Source organism: Giraffa tippelskirchi, chromosome X (genome assembly GCF_054371585.1).
Source record: "Giraffa tippelskirchi isolate mGirTip1 chromosome X, T2T-mGirTip1v1.2.pri, whole genome shotgun sequence".
In the NCBI taxonomy this organism is placed as follows: domain Eukaryota; kingdom Metazoa; phylum Chordata; class Mammalia; order Artiodactyla; family Giraffidae; genus Giraffa; species Giraffa tippelskirchi.
Genome location: NC_137289.1, coordinates 137,512,395 through 137,531,255, shown reverse-complemented (window position 1 = coordinate 137,531,255; position 18,861 = coordinate 137,512,395). Strand labels below are relative to the sequence as shown.

Below are 18,861 nucleotides of genomic sequence, written 5' to 3'. Positions count from 1 at the left end.
CTCAACACCTCACAGTAGTTCAGAGTTTAGAAGACAGGAGGGAACCTTTGTTTACCTTATTGATGAGAGTGACTATATCTCCTTCTTTGATTGTCAATTCATCGTCATTCTGTGCCTCATACGGAAATATAACTTTGCAGTAATCCTTGGCTGTAAGAAGAAAAGAAAACACAACCTTTAAAATGCTGTATCTAATGAGCTGGCGCAGGAGGAGATGTTCTCTATCACATCAACTGCAGAGAAAGGCACACTTAACAGACAGGACATAACTGCTGCATAAAGAAACAAGGTTCACCCTCAGAAAACCACCCAAGATGGCTCATTTTTGGTTCATGCATTTTTTTATTCTCATTCTTTTCCCTCACAAATTAGGTGATGTCATGAAAGCCACTGACTGCTTTGCTTCTCTCAGACAGAAAAGCAAAATGGTTTCCTTGGTCTCAGAAAACAGGGGTGTCTTTTTATAGACTCTTTATTTTATACACCATTTTATACCTTCTTCAGGTGGATGCATACGTAGACACAATCTACAAAGAGCTTAAAAGCTTAAATTTTGCCCTGACTTCTGCACGTCACTAAATCAGAAATCAAGCATATGCATATGTTATAAAATGGTACTCAAAACAATGGAAAAGACTCCAGTGTGGTCTGTTAAGAGACAGAGGTCGATATAGCTGTATGTGATCATGTGTTAGTCACAAATGGCCAACAAATACTGACCAAGTGTTCTTTACACACACATGCGGGGTGGGGGCGAACTTTTCAAGTATGTTTCAAGGTCCCTCTATGGGAACCTGCCTACTCAGAAAGGGGGTTGTTTGACAGTAAGGAAACAGCTTTCACCCCAGAGAGAAAACACTAAGGCCAGTCAAAATCCATTCAAATGTGCCCTGAATTACATGCTTTGGAAAGTCTACCTGATACTAAAACCTTCACTATTTCCACAAAAGCACCTGTTCAGAAGACAGTGAAAATATTTGTAAATACTGGGAAAATTAAGACTTTGAAAAGAGGTTTAAAGACTCAGGACAGAAGGTAGAAAGAAAAATTCGAGAGAATTAGCACCTACTGGGTATTTATTATTCTGCATCGAAGTCAACAACACCAATGGCTTTGAATGGCCTTAGATATTTCCCAAGGATTAGGCCAGTTCCTACAGATTACAGCCTAGAGGTATATAAGTAAGTATCAATTCTATTATCCCTGGTACAATTTACATCACTAAAATGTGGGGATTTTTAAAATTATGGTTAATATCATATCAAAAAGAGTGATATGTAAAATTAAGGCAATAAAACATCTATAATACAGACACACTCTGGTCTAGGGTTGGGATACGACAGAGAGCAGGGAGGGGACAAGGGAGGAAGGGAGAGAGCGAAAGAGAGGGACTAACTTTGTTGACACATGTTTTTGCTTCCCATTCAATGACTTGAAGATATCAGTTATATCCCCTACCCTAGTGTGGGAACCCTTCTGTCTTAGGTACTCTGGGAAGTTGATGGCTTTTGCTCCTTAACTCATCCTAAGAGGCACTAGTTCTAAATCCCATCACTATCAATCCACCCAAATATTCCTAAGCCCACATGGTTCCATCTCTCTTAAATTAGCTATAGCAAACTTCCCAAATTCTGAATGGGCCCAAATGTTCTAAGGGGAGGGGAAAAAGTTAAGCATCTTTAAATGGGATAATGACAGCTCCTTACCAATTTCCTTATTGACTGTATTAGTGAAACATGACTACCCCACCTCAAAACTTGCAACACTGAAATAAATGCAGTATTATTGGAGAACTGCCCTGCAGAGTCTTTGCTTTAAGAATAATTTGTTGGATCAAAATCATGGAAACGTTTTACACAGAAGATAAGACATCTGTGACCAACAAAGAAGAGGAAAAAGTCATGTTTCTATTCCTTTCCACCCACCAAAAATAGTCAATTAAGTGTGGTAGACATTGTTGGTTAACTTCCCGGTCACTATTCCTCATCCCCTTCCCAGTTCATAGAATCCTAATTTGCTCAGGCATTATTTTCAGGAATAAGGAACCCTCCCACAGCCCTGGGGATGAGTAAAGTATGTCTAGGCAAATAATACTTTTATAACCATTTTACAGTGGAATATAGTTAATTTATAATGCTGTGTTTGTTTCAGGTGGACAGCAAAGTGATTCAGTTACGCACACACACATATAGTATTCTTTTTCAGATTCTTTCCCCACATAATTTATTACAAGACATTGAATATGTTTCCTGTGCTATAACAGTAGGTCTTTGTTGTTTATTTTATATATAGTAGTGTATATGTTAATACCAAACTCCTAATTTATCTTTCTCCACTTCCCACTATCCCATTTGGTATTTGTAAGTTTATTTTCTCTGTCTGTGAGTCCACTTCTGCTTTATCAATAAGTTCATTCATATCATTTCTTTAGATTCCAAATATAAGTGATATCATATGATATTTGTTTTTGTTTCATTTACTTAATATAATAATCTCTAGATCCATCCATGTTGCTGCAAATGGCATTATTTCACTCTTTCTATGCCTGAGTAATATTCCATTGTATATTTTTTACCACATCTTCTTTATCCATTCCTCTGGTGACGGACGTGTAGGTTGCTTCTATGCCCTGGCTACCGTCAACAGGGCTGCAGTGAACATTGGGGTACATGTATCTTTCTGAATTATGATTTTCTTTGGATATATGCCCAGGAGTGACATTACTGGATCATATGGTAGCTCTACTGTTAGTTTTTTAAGGAACTTCCATACTGTCTTCCATAGTGGCTGTACCAATTTGCATTCCCACCAAGAGTGTAGAAGGGTCCCCCCCTTTCTCCACATCTTCTCCAGCCCTGTTTGTAGACTTTTTAATGATGGCCGTTCTGATTGGTGTGAGGTGGTGCCACATTATAGTTTTGATTTGCATTTCTCTAATAATTAGTCACATTGAGCATCTTTTCATATGTCTGTTGGTCATCTGTGTATCTTCTTTGGGAAAATATCAATTTAGGTCTCTTTAGGCAAATAATATTTATTTCACTCCCCTTTGTGGGTGATTGGTTGAGGAGTGTGCATGTGATCCACTTCTAGCCAATGAGATGTGAGAAGTAATGTCTTGGGGTGGGGGAGGCTGTTAGATTTTGTTCCCAGATTTTTAAAAAGAGATACATGAGAAAAATAGTTACCCCAGCCTTTTTGCATTTAACACCGCTTCACCCTTGTTGGAAGACAGTACAGAGTTTTGTCCTGCCACAGTCACATTTCAACCATGAAAGGAAAGCCAAGAAAATCAGAGGAAGTGACCTTGAGCCCTGACACTGTTGAGATGTCTGTCAAATTATTCAACTTCAGGGGACCTGTCTTTGGATTTCTTGTTATCTGACTTAATAAAACTTCATTGCTTATCATTACTTTGTGGTGAGGTAGGTATTTATCACTCAAAGCAGAAGGCTCCCTAACATGAAGGAACTCAGCAGAAGAAAGAGGACACTTTCAGTAACCTCTTCTGAAACACTTCACTATAATCTGCCTCCCCCACCCAAACCTTCTTCCTATGTATCTTTCTCATTCCTTCTCCCACTCTCCCCCACCAACTCTTCCCTTGCTACCTTAAGACCTGGCCTCATAATAGGTCAGTAAATGACTATGAAATTGACTTATGACCAACAGAAGTGAGAAAACATTTTTATAAGAAAGTACTAATATGCCTTTAAAATGTTTCATGAGGCCATTTCGTTTTATGGTCAGTTTCCTTATGAGCTAAAGGAGGGTAGGTGTTCCTCTGTCATTTTTCAAAAAACAGCTTTAATGATGTATGATTTATATACCATAAAATTCACACATGTAAGTTGTACAGTTTGAAGAGTTTTAATAAATTTATAGAGTTGGGTGGCCATCACTGCAATGCAGTTTTAGAACACTTTCACCATGTAGTTATGCTGTTTTATATGTGAAACCTTAGACGCAAAATGATCTAGAAAGCACCAATTTTAGATAAAAGAAGGAGGTAATAGCGCCAGTGGCTTCCGTCAGCGACCTCTCTCTGTAAAGCCAGTTCCCACACAATACCTCAGCCATCTTTGTATCTCCAGAACCTGACATAGCTCCCACTCAGTGTTTCTTGATGATTCTCTAGCAACACCTATAAAGTAGAGGACTATGGGATAGAATTGCTGGGAGAAATATCAATAACCTCAGATATGCAGATGACACCACCCTTATGGCAGAAAGCGAAGAAGAACTAAAGAGCCTCTTGATGAAAGTGAAAGAGGAGAGTGAAAAAGTTGGCTTAAAACTCAGCATTCAGAAAACTAAGATCATGACATCCGGTCCCATCACTTCATGGCAAATAGATGGGGAAACAATGGAAACAGTGTCAGACTTTATTTTCTTGGGCTCCAAAATCACTGCAGATGGTGAATGCAGCCATGAAATTAAAAGACGCTTACTCCTTGGAAGGAAAGTTATGACCAACCTAGACAGCATATTAAAAAGCAGAGACATTACTTTGCCAGCAAAAGTCCGTCTAGTCAAGGCTATGGTTTTTCCAGTGGTCATGTATGGATGTGAGAGTTGGACTATCAAGAAAGCTGAGCACCGAAGAATTGATGCTTTTGAACTGTGGTGCTGGAGAAGACTCTTGAGAGTCCCTTGGACTGCAAGGAGATCCAACCAGTCCATCCTAAAGGAGATCAGTCCTGGGTGTTCATTGGAAGGACTGATGTTGAAGCTGAAACTCCAATACTATGGCCACCTGATGCGAAGAGCTGACTCATTGGAAAAGACCCTGATGCTGGGAAAGACTAGGGGCAGGAGAAGGGGACAACAGAGGATAAGATGGCTGGATGGCATCACCGACTCGATGGACATGGGTTTGGGTGGACTCAGGGAGTTGGTGATGGACAGGGAGGCCTGGCGTGTTGTGGTTCATGGGGTCGCAAAGAGTCGGACATGAGTGCGAGACTGAACTGAACTGAATGGGATAGGAAAGCAGGAAGAGAGGATTCTGGGCTAGAAGTCAAGATGGTCAAGCCTGCGTTTGGCCCCAACCAGTCCTTCCCAAGCACACAACTTGAGGCAATCACGCTGTTGCTCTGGACCTCACATCCTCAGGTGTGAAAGAGAGGCTGGCCCAAGAGCACCAAGAGGAGGGTTTGGATAACTTTAGCAGGACTCTTAGAGCCAATTTAAACTTATTCTAGAACTCTGATATAAAACAAATAAAAACAGAGCTGTCTGGTTAAATTAGAGAGTGAGGCTGGTCCATCTTCTCCCCAGATCCTCAGAAATATCTCAGTGAAATAATGGAGGCATCAAGGAACACACTGGGCTATACATAAGTCCCAGTCACCTCTGACCGTTCAGGGCTCTGGTCATGAGCACCGTAACTCACAACACTCCTGACCAAACATGCCAACTATTTACCTCACATTTTAAGTTATTATGATATATTTGAAAATAAGAATTTTTTTTTTTTTACTTCTGAGGCATTTGGGCCCTAACTCAGCAGTATTGGGAAATAAGAACACTAGGTTGGTTTGGATGTATCAATGGTTTTAAGATTTTCAAAAGTAAATTCAAATGCAAAATAATATATTAACTGAGACTATGATTTTAATTTTCTAGTCTGTGGAAAGAAAATGTTTCCTACTTTAATTCAAATATTTACTGAGTCACCACCATGTAAAAGATGGGCTTCCCTGGTGGCTCAGTGGTAAAGAATCTGCCTGACAATACAGGAGACACAAGAGATGCAGGTTTGATCTGCTCCTGGCATCGGGAAGATCTCCTGGGGAAGAAAATGGCAATCCACTCAAGTATTCTCGCCTGGAGAATCCCATGGACAGAGGAGCCTGATGGGCTACAGTCCATGGAGTCACAAAAGAGTTTGACACCACTTAGCAACTAAACAACAACATGAAAAAGTTACTATTAGTTCTTGGGCCTGTGATATACAGGTCAGTCCAACCACCCTCGCGCAGAAGTCCAACCCAATACATGAATAAGCATCAACTCACTATGACAGAATATTGTCACAGTGTTTCAGAGAAAGGCAAGATCATATTCAGGAGAGAGTTCACAAAAGAGCAGGCATTTGATAGGTCTTGAAAGAAGGGTATAATTCCAAATCCCTTTTGAACGTGGGAAGATTACAAATTTTAAATGAGTAGCAGACAGAGCTGGAGAGTAAAGGACTGAAATTAATTTTTGGAAGCAGGCATTTTCCATCTATTCATCAATTAGATGGATTTAATTAGTCCAAGATCAAATAGGAATGAATACACACACTCACATCAAGAAATAAAGACACGATTTATCCAGTGATTAAGATGATTGTGTCTCTATTTTTTCTTTAGAAAGATTTAAAAATATTAATAAATTAGCATAAGACTGAAACCTTAAGTCAGTTTTTAAGCATTTTTTGTCTCAGAGTCCTTTAAGAATCTGATAAAAAGCAATGACTCTTTCTAGAAAAAGGAAAAAAAAACACAGATACATTCAAAGGTGCAGAGAAAATGTGTTATATAATATCTGGTATACAGTATCAGAAGGGACAAGGACCCTGAAACAAAAATTGCCCAGTTCTCAATCAAGAGCCCCTTATAAGTGATGACTGGCATTCCAATTTCAAGAAACACCAAGAAGTCCAGTCATAATTCACACTCCCTTAAAAAAAAACCCATTATGTCAATCTCTAAATTTCTAGAAATTTACACGAGATTAAAAACAGATTGTTCAAGGAATTTAATTTACATGACCACACCCGATGACACCCTTCAACTGCCTTTATAATCTATTTGTACAAAAAGCAAACAAACTTAAGAAAATACCCTCACCTTAAAAAAAAAGGCAGGAGAAACAGAATAAACGTATCAGCAAAGAAAACATATACACACACCAACAAAGTAACATTAAATTTAGGACAATTCTTTGAGCTCAACTTAGGACATGAAGATCAAAACTCCATGTGTCACAAAGTCTGGTCGGAAGCCTTCCAGAACTTTCAGCAGAGATGGAAAGTATCACGTCGTGCCGAGAACCAGAGATTTTCTTTTCTTCTGAGGACACCAGAACAAAACTATCAAGCTCAGTGGTGTCTACTTTTGCCAACATCAAAAACTGAAAACTCTTTCATTAAACGGACAAATATTATCTGAGACACTACTGGTTCATAATCCCTTATTCAGAAGCCCTGGGGACAGAATTTTTCAGATTTTAGAAAGGAAATACATTGCACATACCGTATAATATGCAACATCCCCAGCTGGGCTCTGGGCTATACCCAAGCATCAGATACATTAAAAATTTTCAGCAAATGGATGATTCGTCACCCCAAATGGGATAAATGAAGACCAGGTGGTGCTAGTGGCAAAGAACTGGACTGCCAATGCAGGAGACTCAGGAGACAGGGGTTCGATCCCTGGGTTTGGAAGATCCCCTGGAGGGGAGCACGGCAACCCACTCCAGTATTCTTGCTTGGAGAATCCCCATGGACAGAGGAGCCTGGCAGGCTATATAGTCCGGGGGGTCGCAGAGTTGGGCACTACTGAAGTGACTTAGCACATACCCACATTCACATTAGCCCAGAACAAGTTTTATCACCCAGGGAGTGATACAGCCTTCTAGTTTTCAGGAGTGTTTGTACTTTGGAATTGCAATAAGGGTTTGACTTCTATCGTGTTCTGGGGAAAACGGAAATAAGACTAGTGATCTGATTCTCAAGGAGTTTATCGTTAAGGAGAGGAAATAAAGCACATATGCAGAGCTCTGGACAGGGAGCTCTCAGAGTGATGTGTTTGGATTAAAGCCTTAGAGACTTGGAAATGGGGAAATCACTTCCTAAAGCAGAAACTTGGGGTCCCTTCCTGGAAGAGGGAAATGGCACTGGCCCTGCCTGGACATGTTCCAGGCCTGTGACTGGAGTGGGGCGGGGTGTTTCCCAACCATTCTTGATGACAAGAAACAGATAACTAGTCTTATTTCACTTATCCTCTTTAACGCTCATGGGAGGGGTGGGATGAATACATTTATTCAAAAAATACTGAGTGTCCAGCATGTGCCTGGCGGCAGACGATACAGCGGTGCCCTACTGGGGCATAAGATAGTCCACACCAGCGGTTTGCAACTGGGTTGACTTGGCTTCCCATGAGACACCAACAAAGCCTCTAGATGTTCATGGTTGTCACAGTGTGGGGGGAGGAGGTGGTAACTGACATCTAGTCCATAGGGGCTGGGAAGCTGCTAAATACCGTACAATGGACACAGGACAGCCCCCAGCAAAGTCTGACGTGGTCTAAATGTTCACAGGGCCCAAGTGGAGAAAACCTGGTCTATATCTAAACTTGGGGAAACGAAATACAACGTCTTCGCCACTACACTGTCAACTCTGGGCCAATGCTTTCTGTCATGAAAAAGTTGACCCCTCTGGTCTTGCTTGCAAATATCAACTATGCCACTTTTTACTCCCTTACTTTATTTATTTTTTTTAAATATTTATTTATTTAGGCTGTCTTAGTTGCAGCATGTGGGATCTAATTCCCTGACCAGGGATTGAACCTGGGCCCCCTGCATTCAGACTGTGGAGTCTTAGCCACTGGACCACCAGGGAACTCCCGTACTTCCTTACTTTAAAAAGAAAAAAAACAAAAATCAAAATGTGACAGGCAAAGGAAGCCTTTCTGTTCTATAATATGGAACAGACAACGGTTCCTCTCAATGACACCTTCTCCTGCTCAGGTGAGGAGAAACTCTGAGTCTTTGGGAGGAAGGAAATTCACCAGGACAGCAAAGCGAGAGCTCACTTTGTCTTCTAAGAGGACTGCATTTGAAATCCAGGTCGTCTGCAGCGTGGGTAGGCTGGGCACCCTTGCAGAAAGACCCCCCACTCTGAATCTGTGTTGGGAGCATTTGATGAAAGGTGCTTTCCTAGGGTGAGCAATGACCCCTGAGACACTGAGCCTGAGGGCTTTAGGACACATCAGGTGTGGGAGAAGCTAAAGGGCTGGGTAGGACACACATTTCATATCAAATGTGCCCAAATTTCCATGCCCAAGGGTGAGCAAGCTTTGAAGAAGATAAATGAGCAAAAACACCTATCCTGGCAAAAGAGATGAAAAGAGTTCACAGGTAAGGCTGGGAGAAGGCAAAAGGAGAAGAGGGTGGCAGAGGGTGAGATGGTTAGATAGCATCACTGACTCAATGGACGTGAATCTGACCAAACTCCAGGAGCTAGTGAAGGACAGGGGAGCCTGGCGTGCTACAGTCCGTGGGATCACAAAGAGCTGGAAACAGTTTAGTGAATCAATAACAACAAGAAGGCTGGGAAAAATCCCAACCTAAGGGGAGGTGACCCTTTTTTCTCCTAATCAAACATGTAGCGAGAAAGTGAAAATTAGCTCAGACTGAGAAAGTAAAAATCTGCAAATGCGGATACAAATGCAGATACAGCCAGCTGCAACATGAACTGGAAATAGTATTCCTCCCAAGCACACACACTACAGCTGCAAAGAGTCCAAGAAGCCCCTTCTCTGAGAGAGTGACTACTGCTTTCTTACTTCCTGAGAAAGTTTGTCCTCTAAGACCACAGGCGATCAGAAACTTTGCTTTTATGTATCGTATTAGTAATAATGACTTGTTCCACCCTTGGTTGAAGGAAACAAGTCACTGTGACATAGAAAAGAAGCCTGGAATCCCCACACCAGCGCAGGGCCTCCTGTAAGGGGTACTGGACACAGCCCTGCTCATGGATCAGTGGTTCCCAAAGACACAGGACCTGGGTTCAGCTCACAGACCAGCTGTGATGTGGCCCCAACTCACACAGCCCTGTTTTGTTTGGAATGTATCAAAACTCTGCTGCTTCATCTAAATTTCACTCATTTCCGCCTCTCCTCCAAATCGATAACTGCTCATTTTTGTTTGGTGCAATGCTCCACAGGGGTTCCTGGGCAGTACCTGTGTTGCAATGAGCCCAGAAACCTGACCTTGTCAAACTTGCCTAAACCAGGAGCTCTAGGGCTGGCTGGGCGTTGGCAGAGGCTACAAAGAACAAGGATCTGTCAAGTCCCACAGAGCAACCACTTCTGACCCCCTAGGAATCTGAAATAAGCTCAAGGGTCAACAAATGTGTTCTTTCCCTCCCAACAACTGTGAACTTGGGGAAGGAGACTTGTGGCTACTACACTGCTTTGACAAGACTCTGTTAGGTACAGAGCCTGATAAATTGAAATCATTTCTAATTCTCCATCTGCTCCACCACCATTGTTGCCAGTGTCCACTGAGTCCATGGCACTTTCCTGGACTGGATGGTGGCGGTGGTGGGCAGAAGACACTGCCCCCACCATGAGGGATCAATGATAGCCACAAGGCACTACGTGTCACTGTCACAGGGGACAATGCCTAAGAAGCAAGTCAAGGGACAAAGTGATCAGAAAGGTGGTACAAGTGTCCAGTGATAATGTGAGGGGAGGTTAGGCAGGAAAAGTTTAGCCTTTGCTCCCCAGGCATCGTTTATTTAGAAGCCTGACCTGCCTTTGTACACATTCTGTCAAGGACTATTTTTTCTCTAACCTACCTGCTCAACTGGCCCTCTGAATCTCTAAGACTGAACTGTTTGTTCAGGAAGATGCTAAAGAACTCTTTCTTCAGGCTATTTTTCTATCCCACAGAGGCCACAAATCTGTATCAATTGTAGTCAGAAAGAGGGGAGCTCCAGATGTGGTGAGCTGGAGGCACCTCAGGGCACTACATTTATGAATATTTAGACAGCTTTTCTCTTGTTATGAAAATTATGGCAATCTGTTCCACAGCATGCGTTTCTGATGAATTTCAATATCATAAAAGCTTTATTGGGGGAGGGGAGATGATGTTAGTTGTTTAAATAAATCCTGATCAGCTGAGTTTCACTTTCTCTCAGAAGATACCAATCTACACTGAATATTTTTTGAATCATCATAATGCTTACTTGTGACGTGAGCTTGTATTGGGTTGGCAAAAAAGGCCGCTTGGGTTCTTCGGTAAGATGTTACCAAAAAACTCAAAGAAACCTTTTCAAAAATATTTATTTATTTATTCGGCTGCACCCAGTCTTAGGTTGTGGCACATGAACTCTTAGTTGTGGCACGTGGGATCTAGTTCCCTAACCAGGGACTGAACCCCGGCCCCCTGCACTGGGAGCTCGGTGTCTTCGCCACTGGACCATGGGGGAAATCCCCTGAACAAACTTTTTGGCCAACCCAGTATCTGAACGTGCTAAGGAGACAGCTGTGTGGGAAGGTATGTCTCTCCTCTGTACTGCTGGGCAAGTTGTTACAGGTGTGACTTCCAACCGGAAGGAAGGAGGCTGTGTTCTTCTCCAAGCTCAGGGTCATTTCCAAAAGTGGGTCAGCCTTTGGAGCTGACCTTTGTCAGCTTGAACGTGGGTACTACATGAAAATCCAGAAGCAGCAAAAGGTTCCAAATGGAGGGGGCTACCTGGTGGACTAGGGGCCCTCATGGAAACCACGGGAGAACCATTACCCCAGAATTTGCTCTTTACAATGGAAGCCAGAAAGTGTGTGAGGGGTGAGATTAAACTGCAGCAATCCTTGCTCCGGCTCCATCAAAACATGGCTGTCAATAAACACCTCTCCAGGCATCACTGACAGTGATCATTCTTCCCAACCACTTACACACAGACTTATCTCTATGGCATCTGTGCCAAATGACATCCTCTCATATTCCGACTCAATTGTTTGCATCTTTCTTTTGTCTCTCCCAAGGGCTGTTCAATTCTCGGAATGCAGAAAGCTTTCACTGAGTTATAAAGCTTTTAGAACTGAATCAGATAGTGAAGATGCTGGGAGAGACCTGAAGGCTTCTCTCGAGTACAACCCTCTGACTTCAGAGACAACGCAGACAATGAAGAGCAAGGCCAGAGAAACAAAATTATTTGCCCAAGGTCACACAGCTAGCTAAGAAGAGAGCTAGTCCCAGAACCTGTGCTTCCTGACTCTCAGCAGAACACCCCCCCGCCAGCCTGTAAACCACTCGTTATTAACAACTCAGCCCCACTCTGATGCATCTAGTGATAGACGTCGTTAATTGATACTTGTAGGACTGAAAGAGGCGTGGGCTCGAGTCAGGATTCTCCCATATGCTCAAGGGAGCTGAGCATTCTGAACTGTGTTAAAATCCAGGCCCAGGAAGCCCATCTTAGATCCCAGAATCACTTTCAAACTATGCTGTCTGATATGGTGGTCCCTGGGCATGTATGGCTTTTGATCATCAACATGTGGCTAAGCCAAGATGAGATGTGGCATACATGGAAGATGTATGGATTCTGAAGACTCAGATGAAAAGAGAATTAAAATACCTCCTAATTGTTTATGGGTTACACATATTGAAAGGATAATGGGATATATTGAGCTAAATAAAATATATTTAAATTGAGTTCACCGAATTCTTTTTTTAACCTGTTTCTTTTTTTTATTATTTTTATTTTTTAATGTGGCTACCAGAAAATGTAAAATCTTGTATATGGCTCACATAGTATTTCTATTGGTCAGTACTTCTCTAAAACCCCTTCCACACCCACCACCTAACCCTGACAAAAAAGACTTGAGTCTCCTGCCTGCAGACATTACAGAGGACAACAAGATCTATCAAGGATATGCTCTTATTCTAATGTGAGTTCTTGAGGCCTGAGGATGAGTCATTTAAGCATGTCCTGCAGATTGTCCTATTTTGTGTCACAATCTTACAAGCGACACTCAGATTACCCCAGCTTAGCCTCCCCCAAACCAACTCACAAGTCACCCTAGCTTCTATTTACTCTGCAGAGAGAGGAACAATCTATAGGGCATTTTTCTTTCACTTCTGTTGAAACTCTTTTCCATTAAAAAAAATTCTGTTTCTCAGATTCTTATTTCTGCAAACATGACTGAGGTTGGTGAAGGCCACTGGTTGTCACCTGCCATGAGGACAGCCTGTCCCGGGGACCCCATTCCAATTACCTTTGAGGTTTGACGTGTCTTCCCCTCTTCCTGCCCATCCTCCACTCCAGCCATTCCAGTCAACTTGCCTGCTAACCTGGATCACTTGATAAACTTGTTAATGGCCAGAACTACAGAATGAACAGTTGAATGGAAGGAAGGATGGGCTACCGTCCAACAGGAGAAAACATTATGGAAACTGTTTAACTTTGAATTCGTGTAAAGAAAAGGTTTGAGGATGCTCTTCGGGAATCTTGAAGGTTTTCGTGTTTAAATGGAGGTTTAGCATTATTAGCATTCCAGCACCTGGGAATTTGTTGGAAAAGCACAATTTCAGTCCCCACCCCAGACCTGCTGCCTCAGAAATTCTGGAGGTGTGGCCCAACTCTCTGGGTGATTCTGGGGCACACTCAAGTTGGGGAGCTGCTGGATTAGAGCATTAGTCTAGTGAGCTTCCTGCCTCTTAAACAGAGTCTGATTGTATCATTAACACCTTGAAGGCATGTCGACCTCATCTGAACCTTAACCGTTAAGACAGCTGCATCTATAACACCCATGAATGTATTTATCTAAAACAACATTTGGGGCTTGGCAGTCCCATAAATTCATTTTTTATGTCTAAGGCAGTAACATTTACCTGCTCTCAAAACTACCTGTTTTGCACTGAAAAAGGAGTTCCTGGTATATTTTCCACAACTAAAAGAATACATTTCTGTTTCCTCTTATATTAATCATAATCACATATGTATGATAGAGCTTCTCTTAATCTTTGGATTTCCAAACTAGATTAGTAGTCTGTCCACATTATCCTCATAAGGAAATCTGAAGCTGGAAAAAAAAATAAGTGAAATCCCTAGAAGGAACTGCAGTGTTTATTTCTGACTAGAGCACGTTCAGAACGTTCCAGTTATTGGAAGAATGACTAAAGGAATTGGAGGACTGCCAGACTTAGCAAATACAAAGGATGCCCAGTTACATTTGAATTTCATATAAATAACCAATATTGCATGGGACATACTAAAGACAAAAAATTGTTCACTGTTTATCTGAAATTCAAATATAACTGGGCGTCCATGTATTTTATCTGGCAACTCTAGGATGGGGAGCACTGACCGCTGGGAAGGTTGCAGGGGCAATTATCCTCAAATATTTAAAAGACTGTTAGGAGAAAAATGGGCTAAAATCAATATAGACCCAGAGACTAGAACTGATGGGTAAAAATGACAGGAAGAGCATATCTGGCTCGACAGAAGACAGACACTTGTAACTACAGGAATACAAGCAGAGCTGTGCTGAAAAGTCAAGATTTGGGAGTGTCTGTTGAGTGGTTAGACTTAAAAGATAAAGCCTCTCTGACTTGAAGGCCTATGAATCTCAACACTGTTTGAATTGCCATTCTCTAAAATCTTCCTGACTCCTCAACTATGCAGATGGATCCAGGTATACATGGATAAGCCCTGGCTCTGCATGCAGGTGAGAAACAAATGGCAGGAAAGCATCTTCTTCCATCGAGGAGTTCTGAATCGAACTTGTGCCCACCCTACTGGTAGAATAAAATGAAACCTATCTGGGTGCATTTTTTTTTCCCCCTAATGTGCTACTAAAAAAGCCATTAAGATTATATAAGAATTTTTCAAAAGTAGCTCAATGATCATAAAACCATTCACTGCTTTCAAACATAAAACAGATAAACAAGGAAAACTCACTCTTTGTCCTGCTGTCCATTTCTGGTTTTGATGAGTCTGGAGTTGCTGCTGTTGGAGGTAACTTCTTGCCAATAGTCTGAGGGGGGGAAAAGATGATTTTTACTTATCAAGATGATTCTCTGCATTAAACAAAGGAATAAAAACATCAAGATCATGATGACGAAAAGCTCACAACTCATCCCCAAAACCGCACACTTACGTTTTGGTACTGTTCTACGTAATGGCTGCCAGTCTTCAATTAGGTCTGGACCTCAGGGACAAGTAAGTGGGAAAACCAGCTCAAAAGGGCTTTATCCTTGTAGGCAAGCCATATCTCTTATTGCCATTCTTCCTTGGCTCTTATTAAAAGGTTGATTACTTTCAGCAGAGAAAACAGGTACATTTCCCCTCATTTTATGAGAAGTTGGCTCAATCTATAGCCCAGAGCAGGTGCTTAAAAGTGTTTCCAGTGTGGAAGAAAAGCAGGAAGAGGGAGAGCACAAAAGGACAGAAAAAAGGAAGGAATGGAGGGATAGAGGGACAGAAGAACAGACTGATGATGGACAGGTGAAAGGACAGGCAGAAGCCACAGTCCACAACAAACGTGCCTTGTGGCGTCTCCTTCTAGTCATCTACAAGCCAACCTGCGGTGAGAGGAAGACGCTTGTGTCCTCCAAGGTAGGTCTGTCTGCCCTGGTCTGTCTGCCCTGAAGGTGGAACAAGCAGGGCCAACAACTCCCTTCCTCCTCACCAGCTTTTAAACTCTCCAGGGTTTTGAGTAAGGCCAATGCCACAGACCCAAGACATCTACTTAGTAATTTTTTTAAAAAAATACATGAGTTTGTCTTGAGTTCATTTTCTTCTCTTCATGCATGGCTAATTCTATTGTCATTGGTTATTTATGGACCACCCACAGGGAAGACTGGATATTGTCTCTGAGCAAAGATAGTCCCCCAAACACAGGCAACTCAGCGACTCAAAGCCACAAAGAAGAAAAACAAGATGAGTTCCAAAGGTGAGGTCTGGCGCTACTCCACTCCTCCGCCATCACATATGTGTGCCGGGGATTAACGTCCAAGGAAAACGGCACCTGATACAGGGAAACAGCTGTCAGAACCAAGTAGCCGCATGCATCAACCTCCCCAACAACGAGGACTTTTCCCAGGGAGAAGTCCAGTCACTGGGAAAACCAAGCATGTCTGCCCCTTGAACACATGAAGGGGAGTAAACTGCACGATTCAAATACCGCCCTGTGGCCTGCTTCTTCAGATACAACTGGTTCACCACAGTTTTTCATTCGAAAAAGTTCCTCATGCTTCAAATGCTGAAACTGACATTAAATATGAATATATCACAGAAAGAGGGTAAGATAAATCAAATCCTCAGCCCTTCATGAATTTTTAAAAACGTTTGTGACAGAAAGCCTTTAAATTTTACACGGTGACATTTTTATTTAGTGCCGCGGGGCTTTCTATATCGGATAAAAAATGAAACCCCAAATATTATGCCGCTTCTCAACTGCCGCTAAGTACTCAAACTAATAACGTGGTGTGATTCTGACAAAACGTCAAGGAGAAAAAAAGCTGGTTGTTATTTGGCCATAAGGTCACATTTGATGAAAAAATGTTCTTAGAATTATCTTGAAAAGTCAGGAAGTGACAATAAAAATAGACGTTCTCAGAGTGTTAGCCGCATTCCTGCTCACACTTCCGACAGCATCTCTCTCCCTCTCTCTAGTTTTCCCTTTTGGGGACCAGAATAAAGCATCACTATTGTTAACAAATTACGAAGAAGAAAACAAACACAATGAATGCTTTAGTTACTGCTGACAGTAGAGAGAGAAAATCAGGAAAACAGAGCAGTAAACACGATGCCCAATCCTGACTCGGCTTCCACTCCTGAAAAAAATCAGACATCCAATGGTTTGGGCCTTAAGCCAGATGCCTTCCTTTAGAGAAGCCTTCACAGGTTGTGTATTTTTATGACTCCCCCTTATTTGGTAATGAAAGGAGTTGTCGCCCTCCAGCTCTGATGTCTTGGTTTACCAGTGATATCCCAGTTTACCAAGCTAAGAGACATTAAGAAAGGCCACCAGTTAAATACACCTACTTCTGAACAGAAAGACGTAAGAAAGCAAAGCTTACTCTATTTTTTTTCTTTGTATTTCAGAAAATACAGCACACTGGTCTCTGCATGGATCCCAGCATTGGGGTGGTGGTGAAGCTGATGTGGCTGTCATCTTCTGGGGGTGCTACATCTTAACTTCTTTCTTCTTCCGCATATGGGCCCTGACTAAAGGTCGAGAGGAATGCCAGCTCCTCCCTGATCAGCCTGGTCTTTCAGGAATCTCTCTTTTCTCTAGGACCCAGACCTAGAGAATTTTGCCTCCCAGACCCAAGGCACCAGCCTCATCTTCGAACTGTGTCAGGAAGGCCAATTCCCAGGCCCCGCCCAGCTTTTCTCAATCATAAAGCCGGGGGATAGTGCCCGGCAGTCGCTGTCTGAACACACCCTCCAGGGGATCGTGATGTAAGTTCAAGTGTGACAACCACCAACCTCAATGTAAAAGGATTCTATTAGCACTAACCAATTACCTTCTCCTGGGATTAACAGCTTGGGTGCCTAGTCTCAAACCTAGACAAATTATAAGACATCTTTCTGAGAGAGCAACAGGCAGGAAGGCCAGGGGTATCCAAACGGAGGAAATAGGCTGCAAGGGTCAGACATTTTATCTCTCTTAAGCGGCAGGAGGAAACAAACTAGAGATATTTTTTAAAAGAGGTTTCTCTTAAAATACTGTGTTGCCATGACACCTGGTTTCACCTGAAGTTAACTATTCTCAAACTTTGAGTTAACCAATGCATTTTTCTTATGGAAATGTTTGTCTTAAGCTATGTTAATGTACTGTGCTTTTACTTCAAACGCTGTCTTCCACCTAATGGCTCAGAACCTACTTGACAAACCAGTATGTTATACTCAGACATTGTTCTCCTAATCTATGTAAATGAAGCTATTTGCATGATCTGCCTTTCTGCAAAATTCAAGTCAATCGTTTTATGACCCGGAATGTCCGGTGCCCAGATTATTCCAAAATACATTTTAGGGATGAGGGGCCTGGTGCCATTCTGCGTTTAAGACATTCCTTTCTTTCATTAACAAACTGCTAGTGACTATATAACATCCAGCTGAAGACTAGCAGGGGGGTACTCTTTCTGCCCCCTTTTGATGCCTATGTCAGAAGCTTTCTCTATCTCCTTTATACTTTAATAAAACTTTATCACACCAAAGCTCTGAGCGATCCAGCCTCGTCTCTGGCCCAGGATTGAATTCTTCTCCTCCAGAGGCCAAGAATCCCGGCCGTTTTTCTGTGGCTCAGCAACAACCTTTCATCTTGGGGGCTCGTCCGGGATTGAGGTTGGTAGTCAGGAAGCGCCTAGCCTCGCTAGGAATCGAAAGTTTGGAAGCTAGATGGAGCTCTAGCTGCGAGAACATCTCTGAGGTTAAAGGTTACTCAGATTGGAACTGCAATGGATTTTTTCCTTTGGTAACACTGGCTCTTAGTGGCCCAGAGGAGGCTCTTATACTAGTGTGGTGATGCTTGGAAGGAACATCTCAGTTTTATGTGTGCATTGGTCTTACTGTGGTCAGGAATATACTCAGTTGACAAATGTCTCCCCCAGCGGTCTTAGTCTGGGAGGCATTCTGGAAGGTTACTCTGATTGCACCCCGGGTAGCATCAGAGGCAAGCAAGGTTTTAACGGTGAGGAGCTGGACGTCAGTCAGGGATGCCATCAGGTCTACCCCTGGTGCATCCTCACCCCGTCTCGGTGGTAGAACCGGGAGGGACGAGTACGGTGCCTGCGTCGGTAAGGGACAGACTAAGTCCGACCAGGAAAAGAAAAGCTTTGGTGTAAAGTCTGTCTACACCCCCATCTAGAGCAGGGAGGGACGCCTCTGGTAGAAAGAGGGCGCTGGTCGCTTTTTTTCTCTTACAGATGGGAGCTAACAATTCCAGCCTCACTCCTTTGAACTGTATCCTGAAAAACTGGGATAGATTTGATCCCCAGGGCTTAAAGAAGACACACCTGGTCTTCCTATGTGATACTGCATGGCCGCGGTACCCACTGGAGGACGGCGAACGGTGGCCAGTTGGTGGGTCTCTTAAGTATAATACTGTTTTACAATTAGACCGGTTCTGTAAACAA

The 18,861-nt window shown here is 42.5% G+C and overlaps 1 protein-coding gene across 12 annotated transcripts in view; it reads right to left on the bottom strand.

Annotated features, from left to right (window-relative positions):
* The window catches only part of SH3KBP1 (SH3 domain containing kinase binding protein 1), a 350,398-nt gene that overhangs the window by 87,265 nt on the left and 244,272 nt on the right, over positions 1 to 18,861 (bottom strand). For all 12 annotated transcript variants that reach the window (XM_081566026.1, XM_081566027.1, XM_081566033.1 and 9 more), the window contains 2 exons: positions 14,678 to 14,753; positions 56 to 150 (listed from right to left, as the gene is read on the bottom strand). In XM_081566026.1, coding sequence (XP_081422152.1) covers positions 56 to 150; positions 14,678 to 14,753 — 171 coding nt within the window. The remainder of the gene's footprint in view (positions 1 to 55; positions 151 to 14,677; positions 14,754 to 18,861) is intronic.